This window comes from Myxine glutinosa, chromosome 8, assembly GCF_964187855.1.
Source record: "Myxine glutinosa chromosome 8, kmMyxGlut1.1, whole genome shotgun sequence".
In the NCBI taxonomy this organism is placed as follows: domain Eukaryota; kingdom Metazoa; phylum Chordata; class Myxini; order Myxiniformes; family Myxinidae; genus Myxine; species Myxine glutinosa.
Window position 1 is genome coordinate 41,951,386 of NC_136268.1, and position 14,312 is coordinate 41,965,697.

General features: G+C 40.5%; 1 protein-coding gene across 1 annotated transcript in view; it reads right to left on the reverse strand.

The window, feature by feature from the left end:
• LOC137432431 (bifunctional heparan sulfate N-deacetylase/N-sulfotransferase 2) overlaps nucleotides 1–14,312 on the reverse strand; it is a 493,706-nt gene that overhangs the window by 115,102 nt on the left and 364,292 nt on the right. Inside the window, exons 9-11 of the mRNA XM_068124366.2 lie at nucleotides 10,621–10,749; nucleotides 7,866–8,048; nucleotides 3,075–3,171 (exon numbers count right to left, since the gene is read on the reverse strand). Coding sequence (XP_067980467.2) covers nucleotides 3,075–3,171; nucleotides 7,866–8,048; nucleotides 10,621–10,749 — 409 coding nt within the window. The remainder of the gene's footprint in view (nucleotides 1–3,074; nucleotides 3,172–7,865; nucleotides 8,049–10,620; nucleotides 10,750–14,312) is intronic.

Here is a 14,312-nt window from a genome sequence, read left to right on the forward strand (position 1 = left end):
ATATTTATTTTTTGCGGACAAACAAACAGACAAACAAATGAAAAATCGGTCAGAGACCGAGGACTTGCCGGAATGTACTTTTTTATCGGCCATTTTGGACAAATATGGCGGCCGAACCACGTGACCAATGACGTCATCATTATTTGTTTTCTAAACTAATTCATTCCTTGATGATGCTCAAGAAATTTTATCTTGATCGGATGAAGTTTGTACTTGTCGAATTATGACATCATAATGGAGGCACCTATGACATCATCATTAACATATTTTATTCCCCATGGAGAGTTCTTTACAATGAGCCATGTCTCAATTTTGTCTAATCAGCACATTCGGAGATATAGAGGTGCAAAGTTTTTCGGTTTTTCCAAGATGGCGGCGGAACCACGTGACCGATGACATCATTTTTTTTTCTCCACCCGTTTATGCCGTCATGTCGCTCAAGAAATTGCATCTTGATTGGATGAAGTTTTGTACTTGTCGAATTATCAAATTATGACGTCATGATGGAGGCCTTGGGTCGAGAGAGTTAAAAAAATTGGCACAGTCTATTCCAGGGCAAGACAAATACGTGTGTAAAGTTTGGCGATTCTACGTGCAATGGTGCAGATGTAGTGCTGCGCACAGACAGACAAGCAGACAAAGAGACAGATGAAAAATCGGTCAGAGACCGAGGACTTGCCGGAATGTACTTTTTTATCGGCCATTTTGTACAAATATGGCGGCCGAACCACGTGACCGATGACGTCATCATTATTTGTTTTCTAAACGAAGTTATTCCTTGATGATGCTCAAGAAATTTCATCTTCATCGGATGAAGTTTTGTACATGTCGAATTATGACATCATAATGGAGGCACCTATCACATCATCGTTAACATATTTTATTCCCCATGGAGAGTTCTTTACAATGAGCCATGTCTCAATTTTTTTCTATTCAGCACTTTCGGAGATATAGAGGTGCAAAGTTTTTCGGTTTTTCCAAGATGGCGGCTGAACCACGTGACCGATGATGTCATAATTATTTTTTTTCTCCACCAGTTTATGCCGACATGGCGCTCAAGAAATTGCATCTTGATCGGATGAAGTTTTGTACTTGTCGAATTATGACGTCATAATGGAGGCACCAATGACATCATCATTAACATATTTTATTCCCCATGGAGAGTTCTTTACAATGAGTCATGTCTCAATTTTTTCTATTCAGCACTTTCGGAGATATAGAGGTGCACAGTTTTTCGGTTTTTCCAAGATGGCGGCCAAACCACGTGACTGATGACATCATCATTAACATATTTTATTCCACATGGAGGGTTCTTTACAATGAGCCATGTCTCAATTTTTTATATTCAGCACTTTTGGAGATATAGAGGTGCAAAGTTTTTTGGTTTTTCCAAGATGGCTGCCGAACCACGTGACCGATGACATCATCATTAACATGTTTTATTCCCCATGGAGAGTTCTTTACAATGAGCCATGTCTCAATTTTTCTATTCAGCACTTTCGGAGATATAGAGGTGCAAAGTTTTTCGGTTTTTCCAAGATGGCGGCCAAACCATGTGACAGTCTATTTCAGGGCAAGACAAATATGTGTGTAAAGTTTGGCGATTCTACGTGCAATGGTGTAGACGTAGTGCTGCGCACAGACAGACAGACAAGCAGACAGACGAACAGACAAACCAACCGATCAACATACTTGCCGGAATCTTTTCCGGCAAGTAACAAATGAAAAATCACTCATAGAGTGACACTTGGCAAAACAGAAAAAAGTAGAATGGCACTCAGTAGAGCATCCTTTTGACCTCAAAAATAATTAGTGGTTGAATTCAGTGACCTGATATGCAAATAGTCTTCAAAGTTTAAGTTCATCGGATGAAAATTGACAATTTTAGAAATTTGGCCTATGTCGACCTTTTGGCCTATGTTGACCTAAAATAGTTGGTGGTTGGTTTCATTAGGCTGATATGTAAATCCTATTCAAATTTCAAGTCAATCAGATGAAAATGGAGGATTTTAGAAATTTGAAATTGTTGTTGACCTTTGGCCTATGATGACCTTTTGGCCAACGCTGATCTCACAAATAGTTGGTGGTTGAATTCATTTCGCCGATATGTAAATGCGATTCAAATTTCAAGTCAATCAGATGAAAATTGAGGATTTTAGGAATTCGAAAAAAGTGGTTGACCTTTGACCTATGTTGACCTTTTGGCCTACGCTGATCTCAAATATATAAAGGATTTGGTCGGACCACGAAATCTACCATTTGGTGAACTTTCGTTAAGATCGGTTTAAAATTGTGACCTGTAGGCAAGTATAAGTGAGCGGACAGGCAAACACACATCCACACAAGCACACAAACACACAAACCGGAGTGATCAACATACTTGCAAATATATATATATATATATATATATATATATATATATATATATATATTCTGTCAAGTAACACACTCAAAGACTCAAATACAATACCCTCTCCTATGGCGAGCATAACAAGAACTAGAGCGAAGTCGATGGAACGCCATCTCAAATCCCCACGCTTCCCACCAAAAGCAAAGTTGAAGCAGGGCATAAAGTTCCACCAGGAATGAGCCAATATCAAATTCTGAGTTAAAGGTTTTTTTTCCATTTTGTCCCCTGTGACCCCAAGTCCCCACCCCCTGGGGCATGAATTAGAGGTCAAATCCAAGAAAATCATTAAATATTTCATGTGTCCCCCAATGTTGATTACATATTCAAAGTTTTATTTCAAAAACGTTTTAAAATGTGCCTGGAATTGTATTTTTTGGGTGTTTGACCTTTTGACCTCATCCCAGGGGTTCCAGAAATTATACTGCTCTTGCACCTTTGTGCAATGTGGTAATCATACCTGCCAAGTTTGGTGAATTTCTGCACAACCGTTAAGGAAGAGGGAGCGTGACGAACAGATAGACAGACGGACAGGCAGACAAACAGAGCCAATTGCAATACTCCCCCTCCCCCCCCCCCCTTCCCAACCACCCACTCCTCGGTTTTTTTCAAAAAGCATCGGGATAATAACACAAACAAACGTACAGGTTTCCAAAAGCAGGCTCACCTGTTTTTTGAGGACCGATGATTATCAGCTGTGGAAGTCGATCACAAGAATTCTCTTTGGACCAGATCTCCCAGTGACGTTTATCATCACAGGGGTTCTGCGGACAACCCACAATTACCAGGCACACGTAAGAACCTCCTGAAACAATTCCCGCAAGTCGTGTGACATTCCTATAGTGGCATGATGCTTTCAATTTTGATTGGATGTTGGGCACGAGCTTCAAAATATAGCTCTCTGCCCTCTTTGGGCAGGTACACCAGCAGCTCACATGTTCACAGGAGTTAAACCAGATACTCCATGTAAAGATAAAATTATCAGCATTTATAAATGTCAGAACTTTAAAATACCAGACTGCATGTATTGTATGCAATTTAAAAGCATTGTTCCAGATACAAAGCTGTAAAATAAGGGAATGTGAGAATTATAACCCTACAGCATTTTTTAAGAGGCTTTGCCTAATGAAACAATTCAGCGCTGACCTTATGATGCAAAACGCTTGTCCAGCTTCAATTTATGGCAGAGAATTCAGCAATGTCCTAAACAGTATTAGCAAATTTTCTGGGCTGGTAAGGTAGTTAAGGAGACAGAGTTTCCATCGAAGGACATTAAGCATCAAGGACTCGTCTGGCATCACTGATTCTTCTACTTCGGCTTCTTCTGCTTTCATATGCAGCACATGGCTGTGGGTGGCATCATTTCCTGGGGGCATGTCTGTGCCATTATTGGGGTGCCCCTGTGAGTTAGTGCAGGAATTTGGAATCTCTTCAGTGCCGGTGATAGCTCGCCTACTCTTCACGAAGAACACTGTGGGATGTATAACGTCCACCAACTAATGCTGGCAGATGAGACACCCAGTTAACCGTCCATCTGATGGACGGAACACATTGATGAAACACCGGGATGCCCGTTTATATAGCTGAGTGCGCTTAGCTCTTGGCTAGCCTGACATCGCAGAATGCTTCTGTATTTATTTATTGCAAGGTTTAGTGTAAAGTACAAAGCGCTTTATGCAAACTAGTTAATGGACGTTTGTAGGCGCCTGAGATTATCATCATAATTTAACATTCTCTTGCCTCCATCGTCATACTCTAATTTTGCTATCAAAGAACCCTTTAAACAATGTTCTGCAGAATATATACATAACTCAATATAATTTTTATGGAACCTATAAATTATATAGAACTCTGGGGAGAGGTTGGTTGTTCTATATAATTAATTACACGTTCTATATTTAAATACAGTTAATATTTACTGTAAATACAGTTACAGTCATGTGAAAAAGTAAGTACACCCCATGTAAAGTTTTGACTTTTTCAACATATTTCAACATACAGCTATTTGATCTTCATTTCAACAATATTGATAGATAAAGGTGATATAATATAACAAATATCATGAAACATTTACATTTTGTAGTCCATTGTATAATTTAAATAAACAGAAATGCAAATTTCGCATGTGGAAAAAGTAAGTACACCCTTGGCTCTAATAGGTGGTATCGCCCCCTTTGCCAGAAACAACATCAAGTAGGCGTTTCTTATGACTGTCTACCAGTCTCTGACATCGACTGGGAGAAATTTTTGCCCACTCCTCCATGCAGAATTCTTTCAGCTGTGCGATGTTTGAGGGGTTTCTTGCATGCACAGCTCGTTTCAAATTCCCCCACAACAACTCGATGGGATTTAGATCCGGGCTTTGACTTGGCCATTCCAGAACCCTCCATTTCTTTCTTTTCAGCCATTCCTTGGTGGATTTACTGGTATGTTTAGGGTCATTGTCATGTTGCAAGGTCCACCTTCGATTGAGCTTCCACTTTCTGACAGATGGCCTCACATTATCCTCAAGTACCCTCTGGTACAATGAAGAATTCATAGTGGATTCTATGATGGTGAGCTCCCCAGGCCCTGATGCAGCAAAGCTGCCCCAAACCATAATATTTCCACCACCATGCTTTACAGTTGGTATCAGGTTCTTGTGGTCAAATGCTGTCTTTGGTTTTCGCCAAACATGTCTTCTGGTACTGTGGCCAAATAGCTCTACCTTTGACTCATCTGTCCGGAGCACATTGTTCCAGAAGTGCTGGTCTTTGCCTCGGTGTTCATTGGCAAACTTTAGTCTTGCCCTGATGTTCTTTCTGGACAGCAAAGGTTTCCTCCTGGCACACCTCCCATGTTGATCAAATTTGTGCAGCCTCTTTCTAATGGTAGACTCGTGCACTTTGACATCAACAGTGGCAAGAGCTACCTGTAGGTCCCGTGATGACATTCTGGGGTTCTTAGAGACCTCTTTCAGCATCTTTCGGTCTGCTCTCGGGCTAAACTTGCTGGGGCGGCCTGGCCTGAACAAGTTGGCAGTTGTTTGGAATCTTCTCCACTTGTAGATGATCTTCCGGACAGTCGAAAGATTGATTTCAAATTGTTTGGAGATCTTTTTAAATCCCTTCCCAGACTCGTGGGCATCTATAACCTTCTTTCTGAAGGCCTCAGAGAGCTCTTTTGATCTAGGCATGGTGACGCCACACACTTCAACAACAAAGAGCAAACCAAACGAAATGTCTGAGGTTTAAATAAGACAGGTTCCTCCAAGATCCTCTCTAATGATGTTCTAATAATTTGCACCTGAGCTGGTGCACCTGATTCTAATTTTAGGTATTTGAAGTAGTGATAAATGTTGGGGTGTACTTACTTTTTCCTCATGCGAAATTTGCATTTATGTTTATTTAAATTATACAATGGACTACAAAATGTAAATGTTTCATGATATTTGTTATATTATATCACCTTTATCTATCAATATTGTTGAAATGCAGATCAAATAGCTGTATGTTGAAATATGTTGAAAAAGTCAAAACTTTACATGGGGTGTACTATGTACTTACTTTTTCATGTGACTGTAAATACAGACCTATTTTAATTTAAAATATCCATTTAAATACAGTCGGACCCCACTATTCGTGGGTTCCGCGTATTTGCCGGTCATTAAATGTGACCTATCTCTCTATTCGCGGGTTCCGCATATTCGCGGTTGATAAAATGCGACCTGTTTCACTATTCGCGGGTTCCGCACATTCGCGATTGATAAAATGCGATCTGTTTCTCTATTCGCAGGTTCCGCATATTCCGCATATTCATGGTTGATAAAATGCGACCTGTTTCTACATTCGCAGGTTCCACATATTCCGCATATACGCGGGGTTGATAAAATGCGACCTGTTTCTCTATTCGCAGAAAATTGTCGCGCACATTCTCGGTTTTATTCTATTCACGGCTTTGTTCCGCCAAATCGCGGTTTTTCGGAGGCGCAAAAAAAAAAAAAAAGTCACGAGCTGCGATCTTGACACATTTATAAAACCCATCTTTCACCAGCCATACACAAAGCAGCTGGGCATGTGCAAAAAAAACATCTTCTACAAGCCGCAAGCATGACCTCCTCCTGTGTTCGCTGCCATGTGTTTCACATTTTAATGGCTTTCGCGAGGTATCCCGCCATTCACACTGTGAATAGCTTCACGTGGTATTTGACCGTTCACAGGTAAGCAATGTTTTGACGGGATATCCCAACAGATAGTAAACATTGCTTTGCGGGTATCCCACCAGCTGCACAACACGTAATCCCTGCGAGTTACTGTACAGAATGAAAACATTTCACAGTATCTATTAGTGCAATTAGCTGTCTCCCTTTTTCTCATTGAAACAATGTCATGGCGTTTATTCGTGGGTTTTCATCGATATTCGCGGATTTTTATCGACATTCCTGGATTATTGCCGACATTGGCGGGTTTTGTCTTGGCATTTCCGGGACTTTCATCAACCTTCGCGGATTATCATCGACATTCTCGGGATTTGCCTCAACATTTGGGGATTTTCCATCGCCATTTGCGGTTTGTTCCTCGCTATTCGTGGATTTTCACAATTCAGGAACCCATCACCCCCTTTTCCATTGAAACAATGCTCCCCAATTCGCAGTTTCGCAATTCACGGCATTTCCCAGGAACGTATCCCCCCACGAACAGTGGGGTCCGACGGTAATTATAAAACTCTGCAGAGAATGGATGTTCTTAATTAATTCAATTAATGACTTAATTAATTAAACTTAATTAAATAACTTAATGTTCAATATTAACAAGACGTTCTATCGAAATTCTAGAGTAGGCCCTACTTCAAGACCATATGCTAAAGAATTTCTATAGAAAATTTACTTGGAACTGTTTTATAGACATTGTGTTGGCTTAGCGGTGTTGGCTTAGCGGTTAGGGTGCCGCATGCACTGGTGTTGGCTTAGTGGTTAGGGTGCCGGCTTGGGATCCTGGGTTCGAATCCCGGTCGATCGCTGAATTAGCAGGGGGGTTGACTCAGCCTGTTCATCCTTCCGAGGTCAGCAAATTGAGTTCACTAGTAATTCCGTGCTTGTCGCAAGAGGCGACTAACAGGGTTGGTGGCAGGCCATAAAACATTGCTTCAAAAAGGGGACCACGGTGCCCGAAAAAGGCCAACCCCTGCTCTGCGGGGGGAAATGGCCTCTAAAGGTGGCTCTTCTTTTTCTTCGTTTTATAGACATTGGTCCGAAAGTACGATATAATTTCTTCAGACAGGCTCTATAGAATGTCTACATAAATTTTCTGTATAATTTCTACAGTACATTTTTTGCAGGGAACGTTCGAGCACAAAGCTGAAAGCTCAAGAGCAATGTTGGTTTTTATGCAAACAATGTGTGAATAAGTGTATGAGAAAAGAAAATAACAAGAAAGCATCAACCAGCGAAGATGTTGTTGTGCGATGCGTTTCCACCTGCCTGCCACAAAGGTTTGCGCTCCGATGGAAAAAGCTGGAAGTACTTCTCAGCGACGGCGAGTGGAGGCAGTGTCTGCACACGAAGTCGAGTCCAGCAGCGCACGAATTTCAGAAGTCCCTCAAACGTGTAAAGGCCCAGGCGGTCATTTCCGTAATTGGAAAGATGTGTCATAAAGATACTAACCTGTTGGAAACAGTTGCACGGTATTTGTTTTATGCTTGTGGCAGGGAAAAGCGAATCCGCGCAACATTACATGTGTTATGTGATAATAGTATCAAATGGTGCATAGATGAAATGGATTGGGATGATAAGAAATGCAATATTTGCTGCACTTGCTCAATATCAAAACATTGCAAAAGGATCCCGGAGGTAAAGCGATAACAAGCAACCTTCTACTGTGCTCTCGCTTGAGGTAATACTTGATGAATCATGCTGTGGGACAAAAGTTATTTTTGCAACTCAAGAAATGTATGCAAGAATTATTACCCTTGCCAGAGAAGAGGGTGTATTGCATTTCGGTCTGTCTGTTGGTTTGTCCGCACATAATTTGCCAACGTAGACGACAATATTTACACGTTATATCTTGTTTTCAACCGAGTACCTCTTTAAAATATGTACAATTAGAATGTGAGTATGTCTATAAAATATGTACAATTAGAATGTAAGTATGTCTATAAAATATGTACAATTAGAATGTGAGTACATCCATAAAGTATGTACAATTAGAATGTGAGTATGTCTATAAAATATGTACAATTAGAATGTGAGTACATCCATAAAGTATGTACAATTCGGATGTGAGTATGTCTATAAAATATGTACATTTACAATGTGAGTATGTCTATAAAATATGTACAATTAGAATGTGAATACATCCATAAAGTATGTACAATTAGAATGTGAGTATGTCGATAAAAATATGTACAATTAGAATGTGAGTATGTCTATAAAATATGTACAATTAGAATGTGAGTATGTCTATAAAATATGTACAATTAGAATGTGAGTACATCCATAAAGTATGTACAATTAGAATGTGAGTATGTCTATAAAATACCTACTATAAAATCACACAAAACAATTCTGGCCGAGGGTATGCAATCGTTTATTGCTCGTTCTAACTTTGATTTTGCTCTTGAGACATTTTTTTTCTTATTTTAATTTTATTTAAACAATTTTAATAAACCACGTACATAAGGAACATTTGGGGTGGGGAGAAGTTTCCATCAAATGGAATCTTAGATGACAATATTTACATACAAATATAGAACGGCACTTGGTAGAGCGCGTACCTCCGCTAGGTTGAACAGTTTACGTTTTGTATCCCACTGATAGGCCAAATATGGGTTTTGAACCTGAACCAAACTATAATCGGCTTGTTTTTGTCACCTAACTAACACATCCACCAAGTTTTGTCATAAGTTGGCCAAAACCTTTTAAAATATCATGCCTGTCGTTTTTTGGAATATCATGTATCATGAAAATATAGTTTTTGGCCCTATCAGTCAAGGGTGAAGATTCACTTGAATAATTATTTTAATTATTGTATCCAGATCTGTATCTTCACCAAAATCGAATCGATTCATCCTTGTAACACACCCAACCTGTACACCAAGTTTCGTCCAAATCCGTCTTAACTGTGAGATAACCTGCTATATATAGTTTTTGGCCCTATCACTCAATGGTGAAGAATCACTTTCAAAAAAAATCTCGTGTCCGAATCCGGATTCATATCTTCACCAAAATGGGATAAATTCTTCCTTGTCACATACGCAATCTATCCACCCAGTTTCGCAACCTTTTGACATACCCTGCTATTCATCGTTTTTGCTCTTATCTCTCAATGGTGAAGAATGCCTTTTTTTTATTATTTATTTTTAAAGTTTCCATCAATTATTTTTTTTAATAGAAAATTATTTTTAAATAGCCGGATCCGGATCCTCACCAAAATCGAATCATTTCCTCCTTGTCACAAACCTAACGTCTTCACCAAATTTCGTCCGAATCACTCAACAACTTTGATATATCCTTTTCACAAACAGACAGACAGTGGTGAAAACATGACCTCCATCATCCACCTACGACGGCGGAGGTAATAATGAAACGCAGCAAATGTTTGATGAAATTTTCAGACATCAAACACCAACAATGCAATTTGTTCTTTGTTCATGTGCATACTAGACAGGGAGTCAATTTCGAGATTGGCCGTCAAGGTTGTGCCACCCCTTGCAGGTGACAGCAGGAGTTTGAAACTTCTTGAAGGTGGAAGCAATACGTCAACTACTCTCCATAATAAAATACCCTGTGGGATCGTTAACGCCTAGAACTAACGGAAATAAATGGAACACTTAGCTTAATGTCCACCGGAGGGAGGTTTCACTTTTTGATGCAATATCCCATCCGCAAGGCACCAATCCGGCAATTTTGTGTCGGATCGAGAATTGAACACAGACTAGACATCTCACAGGTAAGCACACTACCTGCACCATATTGTCGCACATGCAATTGGGAATAAAGAGACAACTAAAACGAGAAATTGTAAGGTGAGTGATTTCAAGCCATAAATAAACCTCTACTCAGGTGAATGCCAATCTGAATGCTAAAGGTTTTTTTTGTATACCAGATCGAGGCTCGTGAAAGAGCTAAATCACTGTGAGGTGAGGACTTGCAAAAGAGTAAAACTAAAAATGGCAGGTGGATCTAAATGATGAAGCAGGGATTCGACAGATGAGTAAGATATATGAGTCAAACATACTGGATTAAAAAGGAGGGTGAAGAACAGCTCCCCACCCTGAATACTTCGATCCAGCTCTTCAGGGCCACCAGGATACTGCCTGTAGAATATGGTGTGTGTGAAAAGACCACAGGTCTGGCGTGGAAGAACCTGTAACAAGCAACAGATAATTCATGGATTTCATGACAAACATTGCCAGTCATATTGACCATTACTTTTGCATGGCCTCTTCTTTCATTCAGAGGAAGGTCGAGGGATATGTTTGGATGTAAAAAAATGACCCCGGATAAAACCAGATAATTAGCCTTTATCCTCGATCGGGTCTGCCGGGCAGTGTTCCTGCAAGAATGAGTAAAATACACGTTCCTGCAGGAACATTGCCTGGATTTCTTTTCCCGGGAGCAATTGAGTAATACGTATTGTGAAGATCATATGGTGAGGTTGCAGTGATCCGTTGTCAACAAATATAATTATTATAGTGTTTACACATGTGCCTGTTATTAAAGGTAACCCAAATGCTCAGACCACCTCGATGCTAATCTATCCCTTTGATACGTGACAATATAGATATGATGTGTCTTTTTCTGATTTCCGATTTATAAAGTGGGTAATTTTGCGATTAAAAGACAAAATCTTCTTCTTCTTCACGAATAGCTGTGGGTTACGGTTTACATTGCAGTACAATTTAACTCAAACGGCGATTATTTTTTGAATTTCTACAAATATGCCTGGTCGATGTGTCCTTGGTGGTTGTAGTAATACAAACCAAGACGGTTTCGTGCTACACCAATGGCTGAAAGATCTGAGGGTTGCCAGAAATTGGACGTGGTTTGCACGAAATACCCAAGCGTGGATCGGGTCTTTAAAATGTTCGCTCATGTGTTCAAAACATTTTACAGAGAACTGTTATGAAACAACAAAGTCACCCTAGCTAGCAATACCCATGACCAACCCACACTCCCCCCCACCCCCCCTCCTCCTCCTCTAACACCTCTCATCCCCACAATCCCAGTATGTTGAATATGTTGCTTAGACACTGCCTGGGTTTTTCCCGGGAGCGATGGAGTAATATGTGTTGAGAAGATCGGTAATTCATACGAAACCATAAGGCGAACATTGCCCAATTTGTCTTGCTGTAAAGTTTTAAAATACATATTACATTGAATTTCCAAGGCAAGGCCGGGTACTTCAGCGAGTAAGTCAATATCTCCATTTGTCACAAACTAACTTTGCTATCAATATCTCCAATTGGCTTAAAAAGAGAATGCAACAACATTGCGCGTTGCCTTGAAGAGATCCAAAACCAGAACCCTCATGGACAACATTTCACATATATTATGGGAATTGGAATCTACTATGGCATGCCAGCAGAATTGTTTCTCCAAGGAATTTGATTTGTGAGATTTGTTGTAGTGAGGTGGTTGGGGTGGAGGGGGATTGGGAGGAGGAAAGGGGATGAGGTTACCCCATTATATTTATGTTGTTTTTTATGGTACTAGCAAAGAACCCATCCCAACAGATGGGTTAATTTCTCCAGAATTGGTGTATCTTAGTTTGACTTATAATAAATAGAGATAATCGGAATCCCCACCAGAAGTGGCAGTAAATGCCATATGTATTTAGATGGAGAGAATATAAATACGAATCGCGATGGTGACTTGAAGTTGAGTCAGCAGAAGCCTTCACATCACAGCAACCTGGGGAGTCAGAGGAGGGAGCAGCCTTGGAGAACCCCCAGTCGGCTGAGGAAGGGGGGAGAACCCTTTGGATCTCAATGACTTGCTACCCTCCCACTCTCCACCATCCACCAGTAGATTGTTTTATTTTACAAAAGGGTAATTTGTCGTTTATTTTACATTTATTTACAATACTCTATTACAACGTACAATACAGAATATGTAAACAATGAAAATTGTGTGAATTTACAAAAACTAGTTCTCCTCTGGCAGGAGAACAAAAACTAGTTCTCCACCAAAAACCTGGCAGGAAGGGTCATTCTCCTCTCTGGGAAATATAGATTACAGTAGATCTACGGTCGGGCCTCAAGAACATTGGGGTGGGGGGGTGTTCATTTAAGGTAATCATATGTTTGTGGTTTATAATATTTTTACTTCTGTTAGGGGACGTTACTCCCACTAAAACAGCGCAATAAGCTATATATACACGTTAACACAGCATTTGTTCAAGGCAGTGAAACCCCTTTGGGAAGCGGGATATTTTGAATCTAGTCGTTTATTTTCAACATTTCAACAAAGTTATTAGTATAAATATTGTTTTGTAATCTTACTATAATTCACCAAATGTCCGACCGTCTGTCCGTCTGTCTGTCCGTCCGTCCGTTCGAAGGTACCGCAAAAACGGCTGAACCGATGGCAACGATATTTTGGGTGGGTAATCCTGGGATCTCTTGGAGAAAAATTGGCTATATTGTTTTTCCAATTTCAGTTTTGGCCCCCAGCATTTTCAGGTTTGGACTCCAGCATAACATTATTTTCCCGGGTGCCGTAAAAACGGCTGAACCGATCACAACGATATTTTGGGTGGATAATCATAGGATCTCCTGGAGTAAAATAGGGTATATTGTTTTTCCAATTTCAGCTTTGGCCTCCAGCATTTTCAGGTTTGGACTCCCGCATAAGGTTATTTTCCCGGGTGCCGCACAAATGGCTGCATCGATCGTTGCACAGCTGCACTGATCATCTGCACCGATCGGATTTGGTGACCTCGGACAAAGACCTTTTATAAGGACATGGGTTGAATCCCTGCTTGAGAGAATGCCAACCCCCTCCCCGCCATCACGGTCGTCTCTCCAACTCACAATCCCACGAGATATGCGGCAAGGACGACTCAAAACCAATTATCTTCTTTTTGATTCGTATATAAACATCATTAAAAGTAAATAATGACCTCGGCCAAAGTTCAAACGACGTGAGTTTAATCTCTACATGAGAGAATTCCACATAGCTATTTGGGCGGTGTATAAGCTAACAGATCGCTGTCTCCATCGATCTTGCCAAGGCCGTAACACCTATCGGCTCAAAATCCTTTTAACTGTTGACTTGGTAGTTTTTACAATGAAGGAAACATTAACAATGTTGTTAAAAGTTTATTTTGTGATTAATTTGTGATTGCAGATATGTTGTTTGAAATGAAAAAAGAGATATCGAGTTCAAGTAAATGACGACATGCCGTGATGGTTTCTACTTTCTGAACGTGAACTTTGCGGATCGCCATATGCAGATTCGTCACGAACCCACGATCGATGTTTCTATACGTGAACGTACCCGTTTGTTTGCGAACGGGTACGTTTTTCATGGAGGTCCTTCACGAACTTGCTGTCCATGTCTGACGTGCGACTGAAGGTGCTACAGGAATGTGGAATTTATTGGTTTCATGCTTTAGCATTCGCCGTATCTGCATTGCCTGTTCGCTTCTGGCCTCCCACCCGTGCGTAGCACGGGTATCTCACTAGTAACATTAATATTATGCTTTTATTATTAGTTTTGTTATTAGATGCGGTCTTGGAAAAACGCCGTGATAAAGCTATCTTAACACAGATATACACCTCAACGCACAGCCCCAATGGCGTGGAAAAATCCCTTGGACAGAAATCTCCCTTGGGAAGAGCAAGGGGAGGAGGGGGTGGGGGGGGGGGGGGATGAATTCGCTACAACCTCCATCGTGTGACCCTTAGTTCTCCTGTCAAGTTTGGT